Source organism: Coregonus lavaretus (genome assembly GCF_964263955.1).
Source record: "Coregonus lavaretus genome assembly, chromosome: 14".
NCBI classification, from domain to species: domain Eukaryota; kingdom Metazoa; phylum Chordata; class Actinopteri; order Salmoniformes; family Salmonidae; genus Coregonus; species Coregonus lavaretus.
Window position 1 is genome coordinate 19,742,402 of NC_140001.1, and position 22,059 is coordinate 19,764,460.

At 42.8% G+C, this 22,059-nt stretch overlaps 2 protein-coding genes and 1 pseudogene across 3 annotated transcripts in view; all 3 read right to left on the reverse strand.

The window, feature by feature from the left end:
- The window catches only part of LOC311141885 (endophilin-B2-like), a 29,374-nt gene extending 13,558 nt beyond the window's left edge, over positions 1–15,816 (reverse strand). Inside the window, exons 1-5 of the mRNA XM_084177383.1 lie at positions 15,664–15,816; positions 14,596–14,737; positions 12,391–12,519; positions 6,663–6,796; positions 6,347–6,439 (exon numbers count right to left, since the gene is read on the reverse strand). Of these exons, the coding sequence (XP_084033509.1) occupies positions 6,347–6,439; positions 6,663–6,796; positions 12,391–12,519; positions 14,596–14,737; positions 15,664–15,726 (561 nt within the window). The 5' untranslated portion in view covers positions 15,727–15,816. The remainder of the gene's footprint in view (positions 1–6,346; positions 6,440–6,662; positions 6,797–12,390; positions 12,520–14,595; positions 14,738–15,663) is intronic.
- Positions 1,849–3,247, reverse strand: LOC311141782 (E3 SUMO-protein ligase ZBED1-like; the record flags this gene model as incomplete). The annotated part of the gene is made up of 2 exons (XM_084177234.1): positions 1,849–2,545; positions 2,700–3,247. 2 exons carry the CDS (start codon positions 3,245–3,247, stop codon positions 1,888–1,890), a joined length of 1,206 nt encoding a protein of 401 aa, XP_084033360.1. The 3' UTR covers positions 1,849–1,887.
- Positions 15,817–16,645: 829 nt separating the features above from the next.
- LOC311141509 (phosphatidylinositol 4-phosphate 5-kinase-like protein 1) lies at positions 16,646–21,761 on the reverse strand (annotated as a pseudogene). Its single transcript has 8 exons — positions 21,579–21,761; positions 18,627–18,677; positions 18,324–18,478; positions 18,087–18,211; positions 17,824–17,993; positions 17,632–17,741; positions 17,287–17,449; positions 16,646–17,063 (listed from the first exon to the last, which is right to left on the reverse strand). The product of its transcript is annotated as a phosphatidylinositol 4-phosphate 5-kinase-like protein 1 (transcript).
- Between the last annotated feature and the right edge of the window lie 298 nt (positions 21,762–22,059).

Sequence of the window (22,059 nt, forward strand, 5' to 3'; positions counted from 1 at the left end):
ACACAGCCTGGAGGTGTGTTGGGTCATTGTCCTGTTGAAAAACAAATGATAGTCCCACCAAGCCCAAACCAGATGGGATGGCGTATCGCTGCAGAATGCTGTGGTAGTCATGCTGGTTAAGCGTGCCTTGAATTCTAAATAAATCACAGACAGTGTCACCAGCAAAGCACCCCCACACCATAACACCTCCTCCTCCATGCTTTACGGTGGGAAATACACATGCGGCGATCATCCGTTCACCCACACCGCGTCTCACAAAGACACAGCGGTTTGAACCAGAAATCTCCAATTTGGACTCCAGACCAAAGGACAAATTTCCACCGGTCTAATGTCCATTGCTCGTGTTTCTTGGCCCAAGCAGGTCTCTTCTTCTTTTTGGTGTCCTTTAGTAGTGTTTTTTTTTGCAGCAATTCAACCATGAAGGCCTGATTAATACAGTCCCCTCTGAACAGTTGATGTTGAGATGTGTCTGTTACTTGAACTCTGTGAAGCATTTATTTGGGCTGCAATTTCTGAGGCTGGTAACTCTAATGAACTTATCCTCTGCAGCAGAGGTAACTCTGGGTCTTCCATTCCTGTGGAGGTCCTCATGAGAGCCAGTTTCATCATAGCGCTTGATGGTTTTTGCGACTGCACTTGAAGAAACGTTGACATTTTCCGGATTGACTGACCTTCATGTCTTAAAGTAATGATGGACTGTCGTTTCTCTTTGCTTATTTGAGCTGCTCTTGCCATAATATGGACTTGGTCTTTTACCAAATAGGGCTATCTTCTGTATACTCCCCCTACCTTCTCACAACACAACTGATTGGCTCAAACACATTAAGAAGGAAAGAAATTCCACAAATTAACTTTTAAGAAGGCACACCTATTAATTGAAATGCATTCCAGGTGACTACCTCATGAAGTTGGTTGAGAGAATGCCAAGACTGTGCAAAGCTGTCATCAACGCAAAGGGTGGCTATTTGAAGAATCTCAAATATAAAATATACTTTGATTTGTTTAACACTTTTTTGTTTACTACATGATTCCATGTGTGTTATTTAATAGTTTTGATGTAGTTGCAATGTAGAAAATAGTAAAAAATTAAGAAAAACCCTTGAATGAGTAGGTGTTCTAAAACTTTTGACCGGTAGTGTACATACATACAGTGGCTTGCGAAAGTATTCACCCCCCCTTGGCATTTTTCCTATTTTGTTGCCTTACAACCTGGAATTAAAATGGATTTTTTGGGGGGTTTGTATCATTTGATTTACACAACATGCCTACCACTTTGAAGATGCAAAATATTTTTTTATTGTGAAACAAACTAAGTATAAGACAAAAAAAACAGAAAACTTGAGCGTGCATAACTATTCACCCCCCGAAAGTCAATACTTCGTAGAGCCACCTTTTGCAGCAATTACAGCTGCAAGTCTCTTGGGGTATGTCTCTATAAACTGGGCACATCTAGCCACTGGGATTTTTGCCCTTTCTTCAAGGCAAAACTGCTCCAACTCCTTCAAGTTGGATGGGTTCCGCTGGTGTACAGTAGTGATGGGAAGTTCGGCTCTTTTCTGAGAGCCGGCTCTTTTGACTCGGCTCCCAAAGAAGAGCCGGCTCTTTCGACTCCCGAACGGCTCTTTATTTAGGATCTTTTGTAGCCTATATTTTACCTTAACTTTGAAAAAAAATCATGGTTTATGTGTTGAAAACCCTTTTGCTTTCAGTGTTTTTATGAGAGACCTTATAATGCCTAATTCTGTGCATTTATTCTGTGACAAAACCACTCTTACATTTGTTTATTTCAATTAAACTTTTTTATTGCACAAATTAACAATAAACTTCAAACAAATCCACAGAACAGAATCAAAACCAGAACCAAACTCCAGCAAACAGCATTAGTCCTCAGGGCAGGTTGGCATTCAGGAAGATCAGATGCCTCAGCTTGGATGGGCTGATACGATTTCGCCTCTCCGTGAGTATCTGCCCTGTTTTGGAGAAGATTCTCTCAGAAGGAACTGATGTGGCAACAATACATAGTCTCCCCTCCATCACCTTCACCAGGAGTGGAAAGACTGAGGCCTTGGCCTGCCACCAGCTCAGTGGGTCTTCTGCTCTCTGGATGAGGGGCTCCTCAAGGTAGCTCCTCACCTCCATTATAGCATCAGCTGTCGGATTTCTCCTTGAAGCATCTCCTGTAGCTCTGTCATCAAAAAGCCTCCAAACAGCAGAGGTTTGCTGCTCCTCCTCCACTTGGCCCTGTAATGGTGGAGCTGGCTGGCTGCTGGGGGTGCATTTTGCTGCTGCTGCTGCACTAATCCTCTGAAGAGCTTCATCAACAGCTCTACGATCACTGAAGGCAAGTTTTTTAAACCTTGGATCCAATAAGGTAGTTTCTGAAAGGACAGTGTTGTACTCCATCCGCAGAAATTTGCGGTCCATGGCTGAACAAAGAGCTGCAACTAATTCCTTCACTTTCTGCACAGTTACTGTCCATTGGTTCTCGGCTGTCACCAGCTGCAGACCTTTGCAAAGCAGGAGCATTTTCGAGGCTGTGACATAGCTGAAGGAGAGAAAACAGCAACTTTTAGAATTTAGTTTTTTAAAAGTATGTGGCATATTATACGTGATGCATTATACTGTATGTGTTGTGTTTGCAATGTATAATAGTGACTGAATAGTAGTAGAGAAAACAATGCTTCAATGGTTCTAGGTACCTGTCTGCACTTATCTCCACAGTCACCTCCTGGAATGGTTGCAGGACGGCGCAGACCTCTTTCACCAGCTCCCATTCCTCTTGGCTTAATGGCTCAATAGATGCGTTGATGAGGGCCAGGGTGGAGATGATGGCATCTTTTATTTCAAGCATTCGTTTCAACATATCAAATGTTGAGTTCCACCTGGTGGCACACTCTTGTTTGGGCCTCAGTTCAGGAATCCCCATTTGGCGCTGTGTGGACTTTAGCTTCTGTGCTGCTACTGTGCTTTTGTGGAAAAACTCCACAACAGCCTTCACCTTATCCACGGTTGTTTTGATCACCTTCAGAGCATCTCTAACCACCAGGTTTAGTGTATGCGCCAGACATGGGTGATGGGTCCACTTCAAAACTTTTATGGCTTTGGTGATGTTTGCAGCATTATTCACACAGCACACCACTTTGTCCTCTACTTGCCACTCTTTTGCCACTCTTAGTAGCTCCACTGCCAAGTTTTCTGCAGTGTGTCTGTCGGTGAACTCGAAGCAGTCCAGAAGGCAAGATGTCATCTTGTAATCTTCAATAAAGTGGCAAGTGACAGACATGAAAGAGCAGGTTGTTCTGGAGGTCCAGCAGTCAGTTGTCAGGCAAACTGATGGAGCTTTTGTCACCCTTTCTTGCCATAATGCACGTTCTGTGTCATATAGTTTTGGGATCATTGTTTGGGAAAGTGTTTTTCTACTGGGTAGAGTGTATGTGGGATTTAGGGCTTTGACAAAGTTTTTCATTCCTTTGTCCTCCACAATGGAAAAGGGTTGAAAATCAGAAGCTACCATTTTAGCCAACTCATCATCAATACTGTGCTGTTTGGCTGGGGTCATCAGTTTAGGTAAAAGTTTAGGTAAAAACTGACTTATTTTGCTTTGAGTTGCAGTAGGAGAGGTTATACTTGCACGCATGGGGATGGCAGTAGACGTTACAGCAGCTGTTGTTCTGGTATGAGACACACCAGGATCAGTAGATGGTGAGCTGGCTTGCCCTCTCTCCTCTAACTGCACTGTAGGATGGACAGTTCTTGTATGTCTATGCAGGTTTGTGGTGGAACCTGCTCTTATAGTGACCTTCGTTTTGCAGTGAAGGCACTCTGCTTTCTTGTTCCCAATATATTTAAACTGCAGCCAGATGCTGCTTCGCTTTCTAGTGTCACTCATAGTTAAACGACACGACAATGCAAGACGCACACACGCTCCTCAGTCCGCTCTGTCTCTCTCTTCACTTGCAGTGGAGTCAAGTGGTGTGTCTGCCCCGCCCCCTCTCTGTTTACACATCCTTAATTCTCACGTGAATGCCGCATGCTGGTCGCCATGCTAGCCAATCATAACAGACCTCTGTGAAAGTGAAACCTAAGCAGCGAATGGGCAAAAAACTGGGAGCCGGCTCTCACTCGATGCGAGCCGGCTCTTCTGATTCACTACAAAGAGCCGGCTCTCAGAGCCGATGCTTGTGCGCATGACCCATCACTGGTGTACAGCAATCTATAAGTCATTCCACAGATTCTCAATTGGATTGAGGTCTGGGCTTTGACTAGGCCATTCCAAGACATTTAAATGTTTCCCCTTAAACCACTTGAGTGTTGCTTTAGCAGTATGCTTAGAGTTATTGTCCTGATGGAAGATGAACCTCCGTCCTAGTCTCAAATCTCTGGAAGACTGAAACAGGTTTCCCTCAAGAATTTCCCTGTATTTAGCGCAATTCCATCATTCCTTCAATTCTGACCAGTTTCCCAGTCCCTGCCGATGAAAAACATGGGGATGGTGTTCTCGGGGTGATAAGAGGTGTTGGGTTTGCGTCATACATAGCGTTTTCCTTGATGACCAAAAAGCTCAATTTTAGTCTCATCTGACCAGAGTACCTTCTTCCATATGTTTGGGGAGTCTCCCACATGCCTTTTGGCAAACACCAAACTTGTTTGCTTATTTTCTTTCTTTAAGCAATGGCTTTTTTCTGGCCACTCTTCTGTAAAGCCCAGCTCTGTGGAGTGTACGGCTTAAAGTGGTCCTATGGACAGATACTCCAATCTCCGCTGTGGAGCTTTGCAGCTCCTTCAGGGTTATCTTTGGTGTCTTTGTTGCCTCTCTGATTAATGCCCTCCTTGCCTGGTCCGTGAGTTTTGGTGGGCGGCCCTCTCTTGGCAGGTTTGTTGTGGTGCCATATTCTTTCCATTTTTTTATAATGGATTTAATGGTGCTCTGTGGGATGTTGAAAGTTTCAGATATTTTTTTATAACCCAACCCTGATCTGTACTTCTCCACAACTTTGTCCCTGACCTGTTTGGAGAGTTCCTTGGTCTTCATGGTGCCGCTTGCTTAGTGGTGTTGCAGACTTGGGGGCCTTTCAGAACAGGTGTATATATACTGAGATCATGTGACAGATCATGTGACACTTAGATTGCACACAGGTGGACTTTATTCAACTAATTATGTGACTTCTGGAGGTAATTGGCTGCACCAGAGCTTATTTAGGGGCTTCATAGCAAAGGGGTGAATACATATGCACGCACCACTTTTCCGTTATTTTTTTTAGTTGAATTTTTTGAAACAAGTTATTTTTTTCATTCCACTTCACCAATTTGGACTATTTTGTGTATGTCCATTACCTGAAATCCAAATAAAAATCCATTTAAATTACAGGTTGTAATGCAACAAAATAGGAAAAACGCCAAGGGGGATGAATACTTTTGCAAGGCACTGTAAATACACAGTATATTGTTTTAGGAACAAAACATTTAGAGTACAGATTATTATATGGCACAATATACAAATGTTTTAGAGAAAAAATATTTTTAAAATAAATACAATTCTATTGAGTAAATGTATTTATTGGTTTCTTTTCATTTTGATAAGAGATGAAAATGTTATGAATTGATGTAAAAATCATACATTTATGATTTTAAGGTTGTGTCATTACATTTGAGGTGGGCTCCCCAGAAAATCTGGTGGAAGAAAATGGGGTCCCTGCTGAAAAAGTTTGAATACCACTGCTCTAGGGTCATATATGGGTTTGCTCCAGTGTACCATGCCACAAGTTCATTTCATTCACTTTCAAGAGAACGTGAAAGTCTGTTCTCTCTCTCTCTCTTGGCTTCTCATTGAGCAATGCTTGGAAAACACATGCGTTCAACTGGATTTCAAAGTACCAATGAGAAAATGGGCAGAGCGTGTCAGAAAGAAAAAAGGGGGAAAAAATAACTAAAGTGGACAATATTTTGCACTAATACTCACTTCTCCCTCACACTGTGAACATAATTAGAACAGAGAGAGATGTTAGTTAGCAGTAGCAGTTCACTCTGAACAGGAGCCTGGTTACATGATGCAGCTGAAGGGGAACAGGGAGAGGTGGAGGAGGGCGGAGGGTAGAGGGGGGGACGCCTGGTGACATGATGCAGGTGAAGAGGGACAGGGAGAGGTAGAGGGTAGAGGGGGATGCCTGGTTATATGACACAATTGAAGGGGAACAGGGAGAGGTGGAGGGGGGTAGAAGGAGGACACTTGTTTACATGATCCAGCTAAAGGGGAACAGGAAGAGGTGGAGGGGGGTAGAAGGTAGAGGGGGGACGCCTGGTTACATGATGCAGCTTAAGGGGAACAGGGAGAGGAGGGTAGACTCACCGCGGCCTTGGACTCTGCTAATTTGGCTTTCTTCAGCCGTGCTTTACAGGAGTCCAGGTCCAGTCTACGGTTCTCCAGGAGACGCCTCTCTTTCTGAGACAGGGAGGAGAAGTTCAGCAACTCTCTGCACGACATAACCCCACACATTCAGGCTACATTTAAGTTGGCTAGGCCCTAAAGCTCTGCTACATCCATATAGGAATAAGTAGAAAAGTTAACCCCAAGGTATTGATTAGCATTGTATTAAATCCTGGTCTACACACTGGTCTGCATGCAATCCCAAGATGTCCCTCTGAGGCCAGAAAGCCAGACTCACTGAGATGGTCCTCCAGTCTCCTTCCAGAAAGTTCCTGAGTGGGGTGAGGAAGCCGATAGCGGAGGTCTGTAGGAACTCCCTCTGTACACTGCCCAGTCTCCTCTCACAATCGCCTACTTTGATCAGGGTGCTACCTACAGCAGCACACACACAATATGTTAAATATAGGCCTAAGAGTGACTTATTAATTAGGAATGACTTATTACTCATCAGAGGAATGACTTACTACATCAGAATATTTACTTATTACTCATCAGAGGAATGACTTACTACATCAGAATATTTACTTATTACTTATCAGAGGAATTCAAATCAAATCAAATTTTATTGGCCACATGCGCCGAATACAACAGGTGCAGACATTACAGTGAAATGCTTACTTACAGCCCTTAATTACATTACTTATCAGAGGAATGACTTATTACTTATCAGAGAAATACAAACAGACAGACAAAGTCTAGACCAATAGCACATGGTAGTGCAATACAACATGAAGCAAACATTTAGGCTATTCCCATCCCAGAAATCTATGGCCCAAACACCCCTGCACCAACTGTCTATCAATGCCCTGATGAGCCTACCCCACAAAGACTGCTGTTTTGGAAGTAGTGTAGATTCAGAGCTCCATCTAGATAGCAACACCCACTGCATCAATAATGAAAGCGCTGCAGCTGAGATAATGTGTGGGAGAACCTTGCCCAACTACCTTATACCCGCGAAGAGAGGGGGAGGGCCACACTGAGGGAACATGGCGACATTCTTGACATGACTTTTACCAAAACAACACAACTCAAAATTCCCCATTTTAACGTAGGGGTTTCCCCAGATGTAAAACAGACTAGATTACAGACCTCAAGGGAATACCTAATGAATAACACCACACAGCAATGATTATAGCATCAAACAGGCCTAGTACTAGCAGAATTTGAAGTATGCAAATATGTGTCAAACATGGACAGACCGCATTCTAATTCTGAGGAAATGTTTTTCTACGCATATTTACTGTCAGGAGCCACTATTACAACAGTTTCTAACCCAACACCCATCAACACAGAAGGCTGCATCACTAAAAGCCACCACTGAGAAACGGGACACTAACGGCCTGATTAAAGCAGCTGAGTGTCCATCTAGTTGCTATGGCAGGAGAGGAGAGAATGGGATTGATGTATGCCAATAAGGGGTTTCCACAGGGGTTTCCACGGCTCCACGCAGATGTCTGTTTGTGACATTTATGCCTCGCTACAGAACAAAATACAGGACTGAATTCCCTGTGTACAAATGAATTCATTAGAAAATGAATTATTTCAAAATCACTAAAACATGCCTGTTTCTCTCATGAGGATGGAATTACAGAGTATAAAAGTATATTGCTTAGTATAGGCTACTGTATTTGTGATTTTTCCATCTTGGAAAAAAGCCAAAGTGGACTTATTGGCATGAGCTTGCCATTCTAAATTAGCTGAATTAATTTATAAAACAAATTCTAGCTAAACAGGAGGTCTGCAGAGCCCTAAATAAAGCTGTACATGACCCATCACTCAGGTCTCTGTGACTGAGTTACATGTCTCCAACTGAAGGGGAAAAGCTCCACAGACAGACAGCCTAATAAACTAATTTCTGCATAAACTTTTTGCATTAAGGTTGTGGTTGCAGAGCCAAGCCTGCAACTCTGAACAACATTAACAGAGAGAGACAGAGCACTATTGATCCTCAGGATTGCCAGTGAAGGAGATTTATTGGCCTGACAGACATGAGACAGCCTGGAGGGCAGGGGAGTGAAGGGGCGGAAGGAGATTAATTCACTAACGCTCACAACATCCCTCATCACCAATCTCACCACTCACTCACTTTAGGGTGAAATCATCAGTATAAGCAAAGGCTTTGGGAAAAGTGACACTACAAACTATTGGAAAAAGAGCATACAGTCAAGATCAATATCAAGCATCAACTATGGTGATGTTTTCTCACAGGGATATACAGTACCTTCAAGAAGTATTAATTCCCCTTGGTTTATTCCACATTTTGTTGTGTTACAGCCTGAATTATAAATGGATTAAATTGATTTTTTCTCACCCATCTACACACAATACCCTGTAAGAGCTTTCCACACCTGGATTGTGCAAAAAATTTGCCCATTATTCTTAGCAAAATTCTTCAATTTCTGTCAAATTGGTTGTTGGTCATTGCTAGAAAACCATTTTCAGGTCTTGCCATAGGTTTTCAAGTAGATTTAAGTCAAAACTGTAACATTCACTCTTCTTGGTAAGCAACTTCAGTGTAGATTTGGCCTTGTGTTTTAGGTTATTGTCCTGCTGAAAGGTGAATTAGGTGTCTAGTGAAAAGCAGACTGAACCCGGTTTTCCTCTTGGATTTTGCCTGTGCTTAGATCCATTTAGTTTCTTTTTTATCCTGAAAAACTCCCCAGTCCTTAACGATTACAAGTATACCCATAACATGATGCAGCCACCCTGCTTGAAAATATGGAGAATGGTACTGAGTAATGTGTTGTATTTCACCACTGAGTTAGGACGTGTAATTAATAACTTCACCATGCTCAAAGGGATATTCAAAGTCTACCAATAGGTGCCCTTCTTTGCGAAGCATTGGAAAATCTCCCTGGTCTTTGTGGTTGAATCTGTGTTTGAAATTCACTGCTCGACTGAGGAACCTTCCAGATAATTATATGTTTGGGGTGCAGAGATGAGATAGTCATTCAAAAATCATGTTAAACACTATTCTTGCACACAGAGTGAGTCCATGCAACGTATTATGTGACTTGTTAAGCACATCCAGCTCAGTCTTCTCTACCTGTCCAAACTTTTCCCCTATGGCTTTGGCAAAAGAAACACAGTAACATCACCCTTCAGTTCTCTGTTAACAAGGCCTATTGCAGTGACTCAACATCAAGTGACCTTCCACTGTTTCTGTGTATCATTGTACCTTTACATGGTGCCCTTGGAGCTGCCCTATGCCATGCCACTAAAAGCTGCATCATTATCACTGTTTTGGGGGAATTACTTCATGCCATGGTCTCTTAAACCATGCAACTAAATACCAAGCCCTCATAGGCCATGAAACAATACACCTGCTAGTTGTCTAATGTTTCACCAGTCTTTTCCCATTCCAAATATCCTCTGCCAATGGGTTCAGATACAAAGAGAAACTAAACTGAATGGAATTTCTATGGGCTGAGCAGACATTCATTGCTTATGTGCAACATAGTCATTAGGAAATCAATCTGACTGTCATTCCCTGGGGACATTTTCACAATAATGAAAGATATCTCTTGCATTGGTATTTTTGGGGGGTGGGTGCAAGAAAGGTCACGTCTGACCCCATAGATACACTGACTGTACCTGAAACCGAAAGGCAAAGAGCTCTGCGAAAATATAGCTAGATAGCTAACGTTAGCTAGCGAAAACATAGCTAGCTAGCTAGCTATAGCATCAAGCTAGCAGTGCCAGTGGCTCCAGCAGACGTCACAGAAACCTTCCTCTAATATCTAACATTAGTCGGGCTTTGCACAAGACAGGAAAGCTACCTAGCAGTACGACGGCTACTGCAGAGAAGGGCGGATATTTAACGTCAGCTGAACCAGTATTTTGTGTAGGATATACAGTGGGGAGAACAAGTATTTGATACACTGCCGATTTTGCAGGTTTTCCTACTTACAAAGCATGTAGAGGTCTGTAATTTTTATCATAGGTACACTTCAACTGTGAGAGACGGAATCTAAAACAAAAATCCAGAAAATCACATTGTATGATTTTTAAGTAATTAATTTCATTTTATTGCATGACATAAGTATTTGATCACCAACCAACCAGTAAGAATTCCGGCTCTCACAGACCTGTTAGTTTTTCTTTAAGAAGCCCTCCTGTTCTCCACTCATTACCTGTATTAACTGCACCTGTTTGAACTCGTTACCTGTATAAAAGACACCTGTCCACACACTCAATCAAACAGACTCCAACCTCTCCACAATGGCCAAGACCAGAGAGCTGTGTAAGGACATCAGGGATAAAATTGTAGACCTGCACAAGGCTGGGATGGGCTACAGGACAATAGGCAAGCAGCTTGGTGAGAAGGCCACAACTGTTGGCGCAATTATTAGAAAATAGAAGAAGTTCAAGATGACGGTCAATCACCCTCGGTCTGGGGCTCCATGCGCAAGATCTCACCTCATGGGGCATCAATGATCATGAGGAAGGTGAGGGATCAGCCCAGAACTACACAGCAGGACCTGGTCAATGACCTGAAGAGAGCTGGGACCACAGTCTCAAAGAAAACCATTAGTAACACACTATGCCGTCATGGATTAAAATCCTGCAGCGCACGCAAGGTCCCCCTGCTCAAGCCAGCGCATGTCCAGGCCCGTCTGAAGTTTGCCAATGACCATCTGGATGATCCAGAGGAGGAATGGGAGAAGGTCATGTGGTCTGATGAGACAAAAATAGAGCTTTTTGGTCTAAACACCACTCGCCGTGTTTGGAGGAAGAAGAAGGATGAGTACAACCCCAAGAACACCATCCCAACCGTGAAGCATGGAGGTGGAAACATCATTCTTTGGGGATGCTTTTCTGCAAAGGGGACAGGACGACTGCACCGTATTGAGGGGAGGATGGATGGGGCCATGTATCGCGAGATCTTGGCCAACAACCTCCTTCCCTCAGTAAGAGCATTGAAGATGGGTCGTGGCTGGGTCTTCCAGCATGACAACGACTCGAAACACACAGCCAGGGCAACTAAGGAGTGGCTCCGTAAGAAGCATCTCAAGGTCCTGGAGTGGCCTAGCCAGACTCCAGACCTGAACCAAATAGAAAATCTTTGGAGGGAGCTGAAAGTCCGTATTGCCCAGCGACAGCCCCGAAACCTGAAGGATCTGGAGAAGGTCTGTATGGAGGAGTGGGCCAAAATCCATGCTGCAGTGTGTGCAAACCTGGTCAAGACCTACAGAAAACATATGATCTCTGTAATTGCAAACAAAGGTTTCTGTACCAAATATTAAGTTCTGCTTTTCTGATGTATCAAATACTTATGTCATGCAATAAAATGCAAATTCATTACTTAAAAATCATACAATGTGATTTTCTGGATTTTTTGAAGTGTACCTATGATAAAAATGACAGACCTCTACATGCTTTGTAAGTACGAAAACCTGCAAAATCGGCAGTGTATCAAATACTTGTTCTCCCCACTGTATAGGGTATGCAACTTATTAAGCACATTTTTACTCCTGAACTTATTTAGGCTTGCCATAACAAAGGGGTTGAATACTTATTGAGTCAAGTCATTTGAGCTTTTCATTTTTTATTAATTTGTAAAACTTTTACTAAACATCATTCCACTTTGACATTATGTGGTATTGTGTGTATGCCAGTGACAAAACATCTAAATTGTATCCATTTTAAATTCAGGCTGTAACAACAAAATGTGGAAAAAGTAAAGGGGTGTGAATACTTTCTGAACGCACTGTACCACAAATGGTTCGAGCCATTCTTAGGGATTGCATAAGGGAGAGAGCACAGAGTGGAGATGTATTGAGTAAGATCATAAGGCGAAATGCATTTTCCAGAAAATCTAATTATTGGATTCGACTGGGGCCCAAGTCGAATTTCCTCTCTCAAAAATGTTATTATCACTTGCTAATCCTATTTTTAAAAAAAAAACTGTTTTAGACCACCTGGAAAGACAGTGTAGGACTACACAAAGCTTGAGTCACACTCACCATATGGAGTACCAGGTCCAAAATCTTTTGCTGCATCCTGCATGTAATGACCCAGCAGTTCTTCATTATTTGGTCTGGAGGGAACCGTTCTGTCAAGCTTCTCATACAGGAACTCCTCAATCCTGGAACCTGCAGATAGAACGAGGGGGCCTGCTTCAAGAGAGTACTGGCCAAAAATAGCTATCACAGAAGGACACTATGAAACCTAGTCTGAAAATGGAAATTGGTGGGAGAGGAGAACGCCAAAGCAAAGTAAGCTAATGCCCAGTATGAGAATGTACAGTATTGTAATTCAACATGGTGGGAATAAGGTGTTGAATGAAGTCGTCATGGAAATACATTATTATTATTCACTCAGATAATGAATAGAACTAGCCTTAGTAGTAGGGCTGACCCCATTTAGTCAACTGGTCGATTGTTTGGTCGATACGAGTTGTCAATTTATTCATTGTCTTTTGTTTGGAGCGCTCCTGTCAATCTTGAGTAAGGACACGCACCCGATTACGCATATAGAAGTAGGACTAGTCTACCTGGCCTGCGCGCAAACGTAGGCCTGCCTAGAAGTGTGCCCATTTGGGGATCTGACACTATTTCTGATTGTCTTAACTCACCATCGCCGTGGAACTTCTCAAAGTAATTTTTTCTTCGCCTCAAACAGCAAGTAAACAATGTCTGTTTTTACATCCATTGAGAATGACAACAGTTCCTCAACGTAGCCTATTTGAAAAATATTTTCAGCTCTCTCCATTTCGATTACATTTTAGTCATTTAGCAGACGCTCTTATCCAGAGCGACTTACAGTTAGTGAGTGCATACATTTTTCATACTGGCCCCCCCATGGGAATCGAACCCACAACCCTGGCGTTGCAAGTGCCATGCTCTACCAACTGAGCTACAGGTGGCTACATCTGTCACATGATTACCACTCAGCATGAAAGGGGGAAAAATGTCATGCTCTGATCAAGTTAATACAATAGTTGATACAATGTTTCAAGTTCCTTGCAGACAGGCCATGCGTAGCCAATGTGATTTATAGGATATTTATTTTCATCAGGATATTTTCTACCTGCAGGCTGCAATGTTTATATTTGTTGGCTTTATGTAGGCTATTTTTACATATTGGCAATATAAGTTACTTTTAGATTTGTATCATTTTCATTTAGAATTTTAATTAACCACATGACATTGATTTTGAGATATGAAGACTTTATTATAAATGAAATTAAACTGTTCCACAAAAATGTGCATATTAAAATCATAACTGGCACGCAGATCGGTAGGATAACATGGCACTCCAAATGGAAAAGGTTTGCCAACCGCTGGTGTAGCCTATTACCGGCAACTTCATGAGCTTAATGGCAGAATCTGCTAAGGCCAGCAGCCGCGGAAGGAGGGGGTTTGGGAACAGGTTTTTTCTTCTGGGCTTAACAGGTTTGATCTCTGGCTCCCTCTTTAATTTGTGTCTTATTTTTTAATCTCAGTGCTTAAAGCATCAGACAAGCTCATTAGTCTACATATAGTTGATTTTATTCAAACATTGGGTGTGTCTATATATGGAAAAATACTTGTTTTAAAATTTCGACCAATCGATTGGTTGAAAGAACAGATGACTCTCGGTCGACCAAGATTATTATTATTTTTGTCGGGGACAGCCCTACTTAGTAGAGAGACTAACATGGGAATTAATAGCTGCATGTTACCCACAAGCCTGCAGTGTTGAGTCAGTGTCTGGTGTGGCTAACGGACACAGCTGTTGAGCTGCTCACTGATAAGTACTACTTGTGACAGATGATAGGCTAATCAACAGGTTTTCACACAGACTGGTGCTTGAAAGCCCCCAATACTGCATAGAGCATCGTAACACTTGTCTGTTGCACTACAGACCACACGGATGAAAAGATTCCACGACAGAGCACTATAGGAGGTAGGGATACTCACCAGTGTGGTCAACTGTAGCATGGAGAATCAGAAAGTCACAGGTTAGCGCTACCTGCTCTCCATCACCATGTAACCTAACCACCATGTTTCACATAAAAAAAAACTGGTCTGAAATTGTTGAAATGGTTTTCAATTGATGTGTTTTTGGTTCATCTATCCTGTGTGTGTATGTGCTTGTGTGTTTGCATTAAGCAGGGAGTAGGGATGGGTGGTGGGAGTTGTGGAGGACTCTGTCCTGATCAGTTCAGTTTGTATGCTGGGCCTTACTGGGGTTGGGCTGCAACAGAACCTCTGTCTGCCTGAAGATTTTCTCTGTCCAGTTTTTAGTGGAATCAGCACGGCTGAGCAGATTCTCAAAGTGGGCATCCAGCTCAGTCTTCTCTACCTGTCCAAACTTTTCCCCTGTGAACTTTGGCAAAAGAAACACAATAACAGCATCACCCTTCAGTTCTCTGTAAACAAGGCCTATTGCAGAGACTCAACATCAAGTGACTTTCCACTGTTTCTGTGTATCATTGTACTTTCACATGGTGTCCATGGAACTGCCCTATGCCATGCCACTAGAAGCTGCATCATTATCACTGGTTTTGGGGATGCACTTCATGTCATGGTCTCCTCATAGGCTACTGGAAACCATGCAACTAAATGCCAAGTCCTCATAGGCCATGAAACAATACACCTGCTAGTTTCCCCGTCTAATGTTTCACCAGTCTTTTCCCATTCCCAGTATCCTCTGCCAATGGTTCAAATACAAAGAGAAACTAAACTGAATGCAATTTCTATGGGCTGAGCACAGACATTCATTGCTTATGTGCAACAGTCATTAGGAAATCAGTCTGACTGTCATTCCCTGGGGACATTTTCATCATGACTTGTTACACACTGTCACAAGAATGAAATATATCTCTTGCGTAGGCATTTTTGGAGGGTCGTGGCACGAAAGGTCACGTCTGACCCCATAGATACACTGACTGTACCTGAAACCGAAAAGCAAAGAGTTCTTCGAAAACATGGCTAAATAGCTAACGTTAGTTAGCGGAAACATAGCTACCTAGCTATAGTATCAAGCTAGCAGTGCTAGTGGCTATAGCAGACGGCACAGAAACCTTCCTCTAATATCTAGCTTAAGGACTGGCAAATATGCTAAATCATATGTAATAATGCTTCCAGTTTTTACTGAAGCCAGACGCTAGCTAACGTCAGCTAGCTAGTTAGCGAACATTAGCTAGCTAGCGAGCTACAGTAGCATTTAGGTAGCTAGCTACAGTAACTTTAGCATTTAGTCAATTTATTGGAGACACGAAATACATTCAATTTAAAAACATAGTTAGGTACCTGTATAGCTCGAGTGAAAAAAATTCCTGCATCCGAAGCTAATTTCTTCACGTTGAAATCCATGTCAGTAGTATCTGGCTAAACCAATGGCTAGCTAGCTATATATATGATGAACACACACTGAGTCCACCGCATCAACCTAGCCACTGTATGTCCAGGCAGGGACATATTACGTTGGCCAGTCAGTGACAGCGCTAGCTCGGATCTGTCACTGCCAAGCAATGTGACCCTGGTATCGACACATCATCCTGGAATCATTACTTCAATAAATTATTGTCTACCCATATTACAATTTATGCAGTGTATGGTTTATTATGCAGTGACATGTTTTTAATGATTGATTCTGTATTCACGACTTATTCCAAGAAAATGTAATACATATTCATGCATCATTTTTTTTATGAGAAACTTGCCACATAATTATTTGGGTGAAATTCCTGTTGGTAATTTTTTTATATAACACACAGAATACCATAATAATATGAACAAATTTAATAACATAAGTTAAATAACAATTATAAACTGGGTGGTTTGAGCCATGGATGCTGATTGGCTGACATACCACAGGTATGATACAAATATTTTTTTTACTGCTCTAATGAAATTGGTAACCAGTTTATAATAGCAATAAGGCACCTCGGGGGTTTGTGGTATATGGCCAATATACCATGGCTAAGAGCTGTGTCCAGGCACTCCACATTGAGTCGTGACTAAGAACAGCCCTTAGCTGTTGGTATATTGGTCATATATCACACCCCCTCAGGCCTTATTGCTTAATTAAATTGTGTGTGTAGTATCTGTATTTTGATATAGGCTACCACCTCTGCAACAGAAGCTATGTGGTACCACCTATTGTTCATACTGTTAACTACAAAAACTGAATAAAATGCCCAGTTAGATTTTTCAATTGACAGTCTCTTCTGTGTCTTTCAATGGGCTTTGTGTCACTAACAATGCATCTAGCCATCTCAGTGTCCCTGTTTTACTTGGTGTGGTCCTTTACCCACTGGCAGAACCTCTGGGAGTAGGTAGCTGGGCTGACAGTGGAGAAGGCTCTGCCAGGGAAGCGCAGACTCTTCCACAGGTTCTCCAGCCTTTTCTTCAAACCGTACACAGTAAAAATGTCTACAACACCCACAAAGTAGCGCAGCTCTGGCCCATCTATGACATGCACTGAGTTCTTGAAATTAGGCAGCAGCCTACGGTGATGAGCATGGAACTCCCAGAGTTCTGCATCTGTACTGTTTACCGAGGGGGTTGAATGGCCAGAGTGTTCCCCTGTGTCCTGGACGTGGTCTGACCCACTGTCTATTGTATCTGATGCCAGTCGAGAAGAGTCCCCCTCCAACAACAGAATAGTGTGGTGTTCTTCCTCTGTGGGACTGTCTTGGGCCATGGACCTGCAGAGGAAAGACCATGTAAGAACTGAATAACAAAAGAGATAAAAATCAGCTTACATCAGGGTAAGAGTAAAAGCCCTGATTACCAGTGATCTTCTCACAGTGTTACCTTACATTAGCTCAGCAACAACTGCATGTCTGGAGTGTCCAATAAAGACTATTCCGTTACTTTTTTTTCATACTTTGTCATACAGTAGATTATTGTGCTCCACTGAACACCTACTTTGCAGTGCGCACAATAAGGTTACTAAAGGAGTGCTTCCTGTCCAGCTCGTCTTTGTGCAAGGGTTGATGGGCCAGCAGGATACTGTAGTCAAGCACATTGAGGCTACGGAGGAAGGCTGTGTCTATTTCAACCTGATCCACAAGCCAGGAGCGCTGCTGATCTGTCAACACATGATAAACATTTACTTCTTAGGAGAATGCATGGGTTTTTACCTTTGTGAATGGCACTTAATCTCACTTTTTGTTCAAGTCATAAGACACAAGGAAACAACACAACACAATAAAATATGACTTTCTCCATTCCGTCAGGATCTGGCAGATATAGGGCATACCAGGCTCTTACCTAGAATGATGTGCTTTCCTTCAAAGTTGTTATCCTTCAGAATCTTAACTGGGCTTCCAGTAGATGCAGGGTCAGTCCACCTACCCACCTCACAGCCCTTGATGTCATATCTAAGAGACAAAGCCAAAATTGTCGACACAATCCAGAAATATATATTTTTAACTACATAACTACAGCACAAACAATGTTTACCTGGTATCAATCCTCTCGTCCGGGTAAAACACACTCTGCATCACAATGAAATACTTCTGAGAAAGATTAAGAGAAGAGTTAAATACAGTTGTTTTTTACGGCTGTGTTTGAATATGTGCACTTCATTATAATCACCTTTGTTTCATTTGGTACTTGGATACTATGGAGACCTGGAATAAGAAACGAGTATGCACAGCTGACAAAATGACATGCAACAGGTGACATTCTACCCAATATTTCTCATGTGATATTTTCTCTCTCACCCAGGAACCTGACCATCAATGAGTGGGGGTATTTCTCCAAGTGATCCATATATGCCTTCAGGTTGGAAAGAAGAAACTTCACCTCCCGCTTATTTTGTGTCTTTAGGAAGAACCTCTTGTCATTCCTAAGGAGGTAAAAAATAAGGCATTTTCTGCATGTGCTACTATAGAGTTGGCTAGATTAGATGTGTTGTATGTACATTTATGATGTTTATGTTGTCCTTCAGTAGGCCTCACGTGAGGAAGAAGTCAGCCTTGCTCTTGGAGTTGCTCATGAACTGTAGATAGCAGCAGTCTGAAGAGAGGGACCTCTTGTACTCCTCCTCTTTTATGTCCAGGGAGTGCCGCAGGCTGGAAAACACCAGTCGTGCAAATGTCTGCATCTCATAGTCCTGCAGTGGGAGGCAACAGAGGACCATGAATCAAAACAGATATGTCCCACAAAACATTTACTAAAATAGACAGTAAGTTGTCAGGATTGGTTTTCCATGTGAATAGTGATTCATAGTGTTATTCATGTGAATATTGTTTAAATAGCACCTTGTGGACTTGAGTCTCCTCCGATTTGTAATGTTCAGCAGAAAGTTCATCCTGAGTGAAACAATATCAACCCACAATGAAAGGTTTCTTGTCACATGCAACAAAATAAGGAAAAACTACCAGTATTTAGCAGACGCTCTTATCCAGAGCGACTTACAGTTAATGCATTCATTTTAAGATACTACATTGCATTCGGAAAGTATTCAGACCCCTTCACTCTTTCCACATTGTTACATAACAGCCTTATTCTAGCATGGATTAAATAGTTTTCCCCCCCCTCAAGCAATCTACACACAATACCCCATATTGACAAAGCAAAAAACAGTTCAGACATTTTTGCAAATGTATTAAAATAAAATAAACATCAATATCACATTTACATAAGCATTCAGACCCTTTACAGAGTACTTTGTTGAAGCACCTTCGGCAGCGATTACAGCTTCGAGTCTTCTTGGGTATGACGCTACAAGCTTGGCGCACCTGTATTTGGGGAGTTTCTCCCATTCGTCGCTGCAGATCCTCTCAAGCTCTGTCAGGTTGGATGGGGAGTGTCGCTGCACAGGTACATTCAGGTCTCTCCAGAGACGTTAGATTGGGTTCAAGTCCGGGCTCTGGCTGGGCCACTCAAGGCCATTCAGAGACTTGTCCCGAAGCCACTCCTGCGTTGTCTTAGCTGTGTGCTTAGGGTCGTTGTCCTGTTGGAAGGTGAACCTTCGCCCCAGACTGAGGTCCTGCGCGCTCTGGAGCAGGTTTTCATCAAGGATCTCTCTGTACTTTGCTCCGTTCATCTTTCTCTCAATCCTGACTAGTCTCCCAATCCCTCGCGCTGAAAAACATTCCCACAGCATGATGCTGCCACCACCATGCTTCACCGTAGGGAGGGTATTGGCCAGGTGATCAGCGGTGCCTGGTTTCCTCCAGACGTGACACTTGGCATTCAGGCCAAAGAGTTCAATCTTGGTTTCATCAGATCAGAGAATCTTGTTTCTCATGATCTGAGAGTCTTTTAGGTGCCTTTTGGCAAACTCCAAGCAGGCTGTCACGTGCCTTTTACTGACAAGTGTTTTTTTCCGTCTGGCCACTCTGCCATAAAGGCCTGATTGGGGGAGTGCTGCAGAGATGGTTGTCCTTCTGGAAGGTTCTTCCATCTCCACAGAGGAACTCTGGAGCTCTGTCAGAGTGACCATTGGGTTCTTGGTCACCTCCCTGACCAAGGCCCTTCTCCCCCGATTGCTCAGTTTGGCCGGGCGGCCAGCTCTAGGAAGAGTCTTGGTGGTTCCAAACTTCTTCCATTTAAGAATGATGATGGCCACTGTGTTCTTGGGGACCTTCAATAATTCAGACATTTTTTGGTACCCTTCCCCAGATCTGTGCCTCGACACAATCCTGTCTCGGAGCTCTACGGACAATTCCTTCGACCTCATGGCTTGGTTTTTGCTCTGACATGCACTGTCCACTGTGGAACCTTATATAGACAGGTTTGTGCCTTTCCAAATCATGTCCAATCAATTGAATTTACCACAGGTGGACTCCAATCAAGTTGTAGAAACATCTCAAGGATGATCGATGGAAATAGGATGCACCTGAGCTCAATTTCGAGTCTCATAGCAAAGGTTCTGAATACTTATGTAAATAAGGTATCTGTTTTTTATTTGTAATAAATTTGCAAACATTTCTAAAAACCTGTTTTCGCTTTGTCATTATGGGGTATTGTGTGTAGATTGATGAGATTTGTTATTTTTTTGTAATCAATTTCAGAATAAGGCTGTAATGTAACCAAATGTGGAAAAAGTCAAGGGGCCTGAATACTTTCCGAATGCACTGCATGTGGGACAACCACATCTCAGTCATAGTAAGTAACCTTTTTCTCAAAGTATCTACCAATGTCAGTGCTAGTAGGGGGGGAAAGGTCAAGTGCGAGTGTTAGTTCACGAAAGGCAATCTTTTTTTAACTTTTCTAAATTGGGGGGTGCGGAGGGGGCGCTGTGGGATTATTTAAGAGACTCTTTGAAGAGGTACTTGCATTGTATTTCGAAATATACTGAACAAAAATATAAAAGCAACATGTAAAGTGTTGGTCCCATGTTTCATGAGCTGAAATAAAAATACACGCACAAAAAGCTTATTTCTCTCCAATTTTGAGCAGACATTTCTTTACATCCCTGTTAGTGAGCATTTATCGTTTGCCAAGATAATCCATCTACCTGACAGGTGTGGCATATCAAGAAGCTGATTAAACAGTATGATCATTACACAGGTGCACCTTGTGCTGGGGACAATAAAAGGCCACTGTAAAATGTGCAGTTTTGTCACACAACACAATGCCACAGATGTCTCAAGTTTTGAGGGAGCGTGCAATTGGCATGCTGACTGCAGGAATGTCCAACAGAGCTGTTGCCTGATAATTTAATGTTCATTTCTCTACCAACATAGTTTTAGAGAATTTGGCAGTAGATCCTACCGGCCTCACAACCGCAGACCACGTGTAACCACGCCAGCCCAGGACCTCCACATCCTGCTTCTTCACCTGCAGGACCGTCTGAGGAGTGGGAGGGGCGGGGTGCTGAGGGTTATTTCTGTCTGTAATAAAGCCCTTTTGTGGGAAAAACTCATTCTGATTGGCTGGGCCTGGCTCCCCAGTGGGTGGGCCTGACTCCCAGGTGGGTGGGCCTATGCCCTCCCATAGCGGCGCCCCTGCCCAGTCATGTGAAATCCATAGATTAGGGCCTAATGATTTATTTCAATTGACTGATTTCCTTCTATGAACTGTAACTCAGTAAAATCGTTGAAATTGATGCATGTTGCGTTTATATTTTTTGTTCAGTATAGATGTATGTACAGTACTTTTCTCAGAGGGGGGTCAATGCAGTAAGTTCCTAGGGTATAAAAACGTATTCTGTGTGACAGTTGAAATAGTGTGTATATTGTTGTGTAGTCTATAGTTTTACTGACAGGTCCTGGTGTGTCGATGCTGGTCTGGAGGGCAGCATGCAGCCCCTCTTTCATAAGACAGGTGAGGCTGTAGAATTCATGTTCCTGGTTGATTTCAAACAGTCCTAACATCCTCCAGCGCCTCCGCAGACCCCACCACCGCCTTGTTGTCCCAGAGCGACGCAGACTGTTCCTCTTCTCCATCTGACACACACCACATAAACCAAGCCGCAGCAAACATGGGTGGATCTACACTGAGTGCACAAAACATTAGGAACACGTTCCTAATATTGAGTTGTACCCCCTTTTTCCTTCAGAACAGCCTCCATTGGTCAAGGCATGGACTCTACAATGTGTCGAAAGCGTTCCACAGGGACTCCATGTTGACTCCAATGCTTCCCACAGTTGTGTCAAGTTGGCTGGATGTCCTTTGGGTGTTGGACCATTCTTGATACACACAGGAAACTGTTGAGCGTGAAAAAACCAGCAGCGTTGCAGTTCT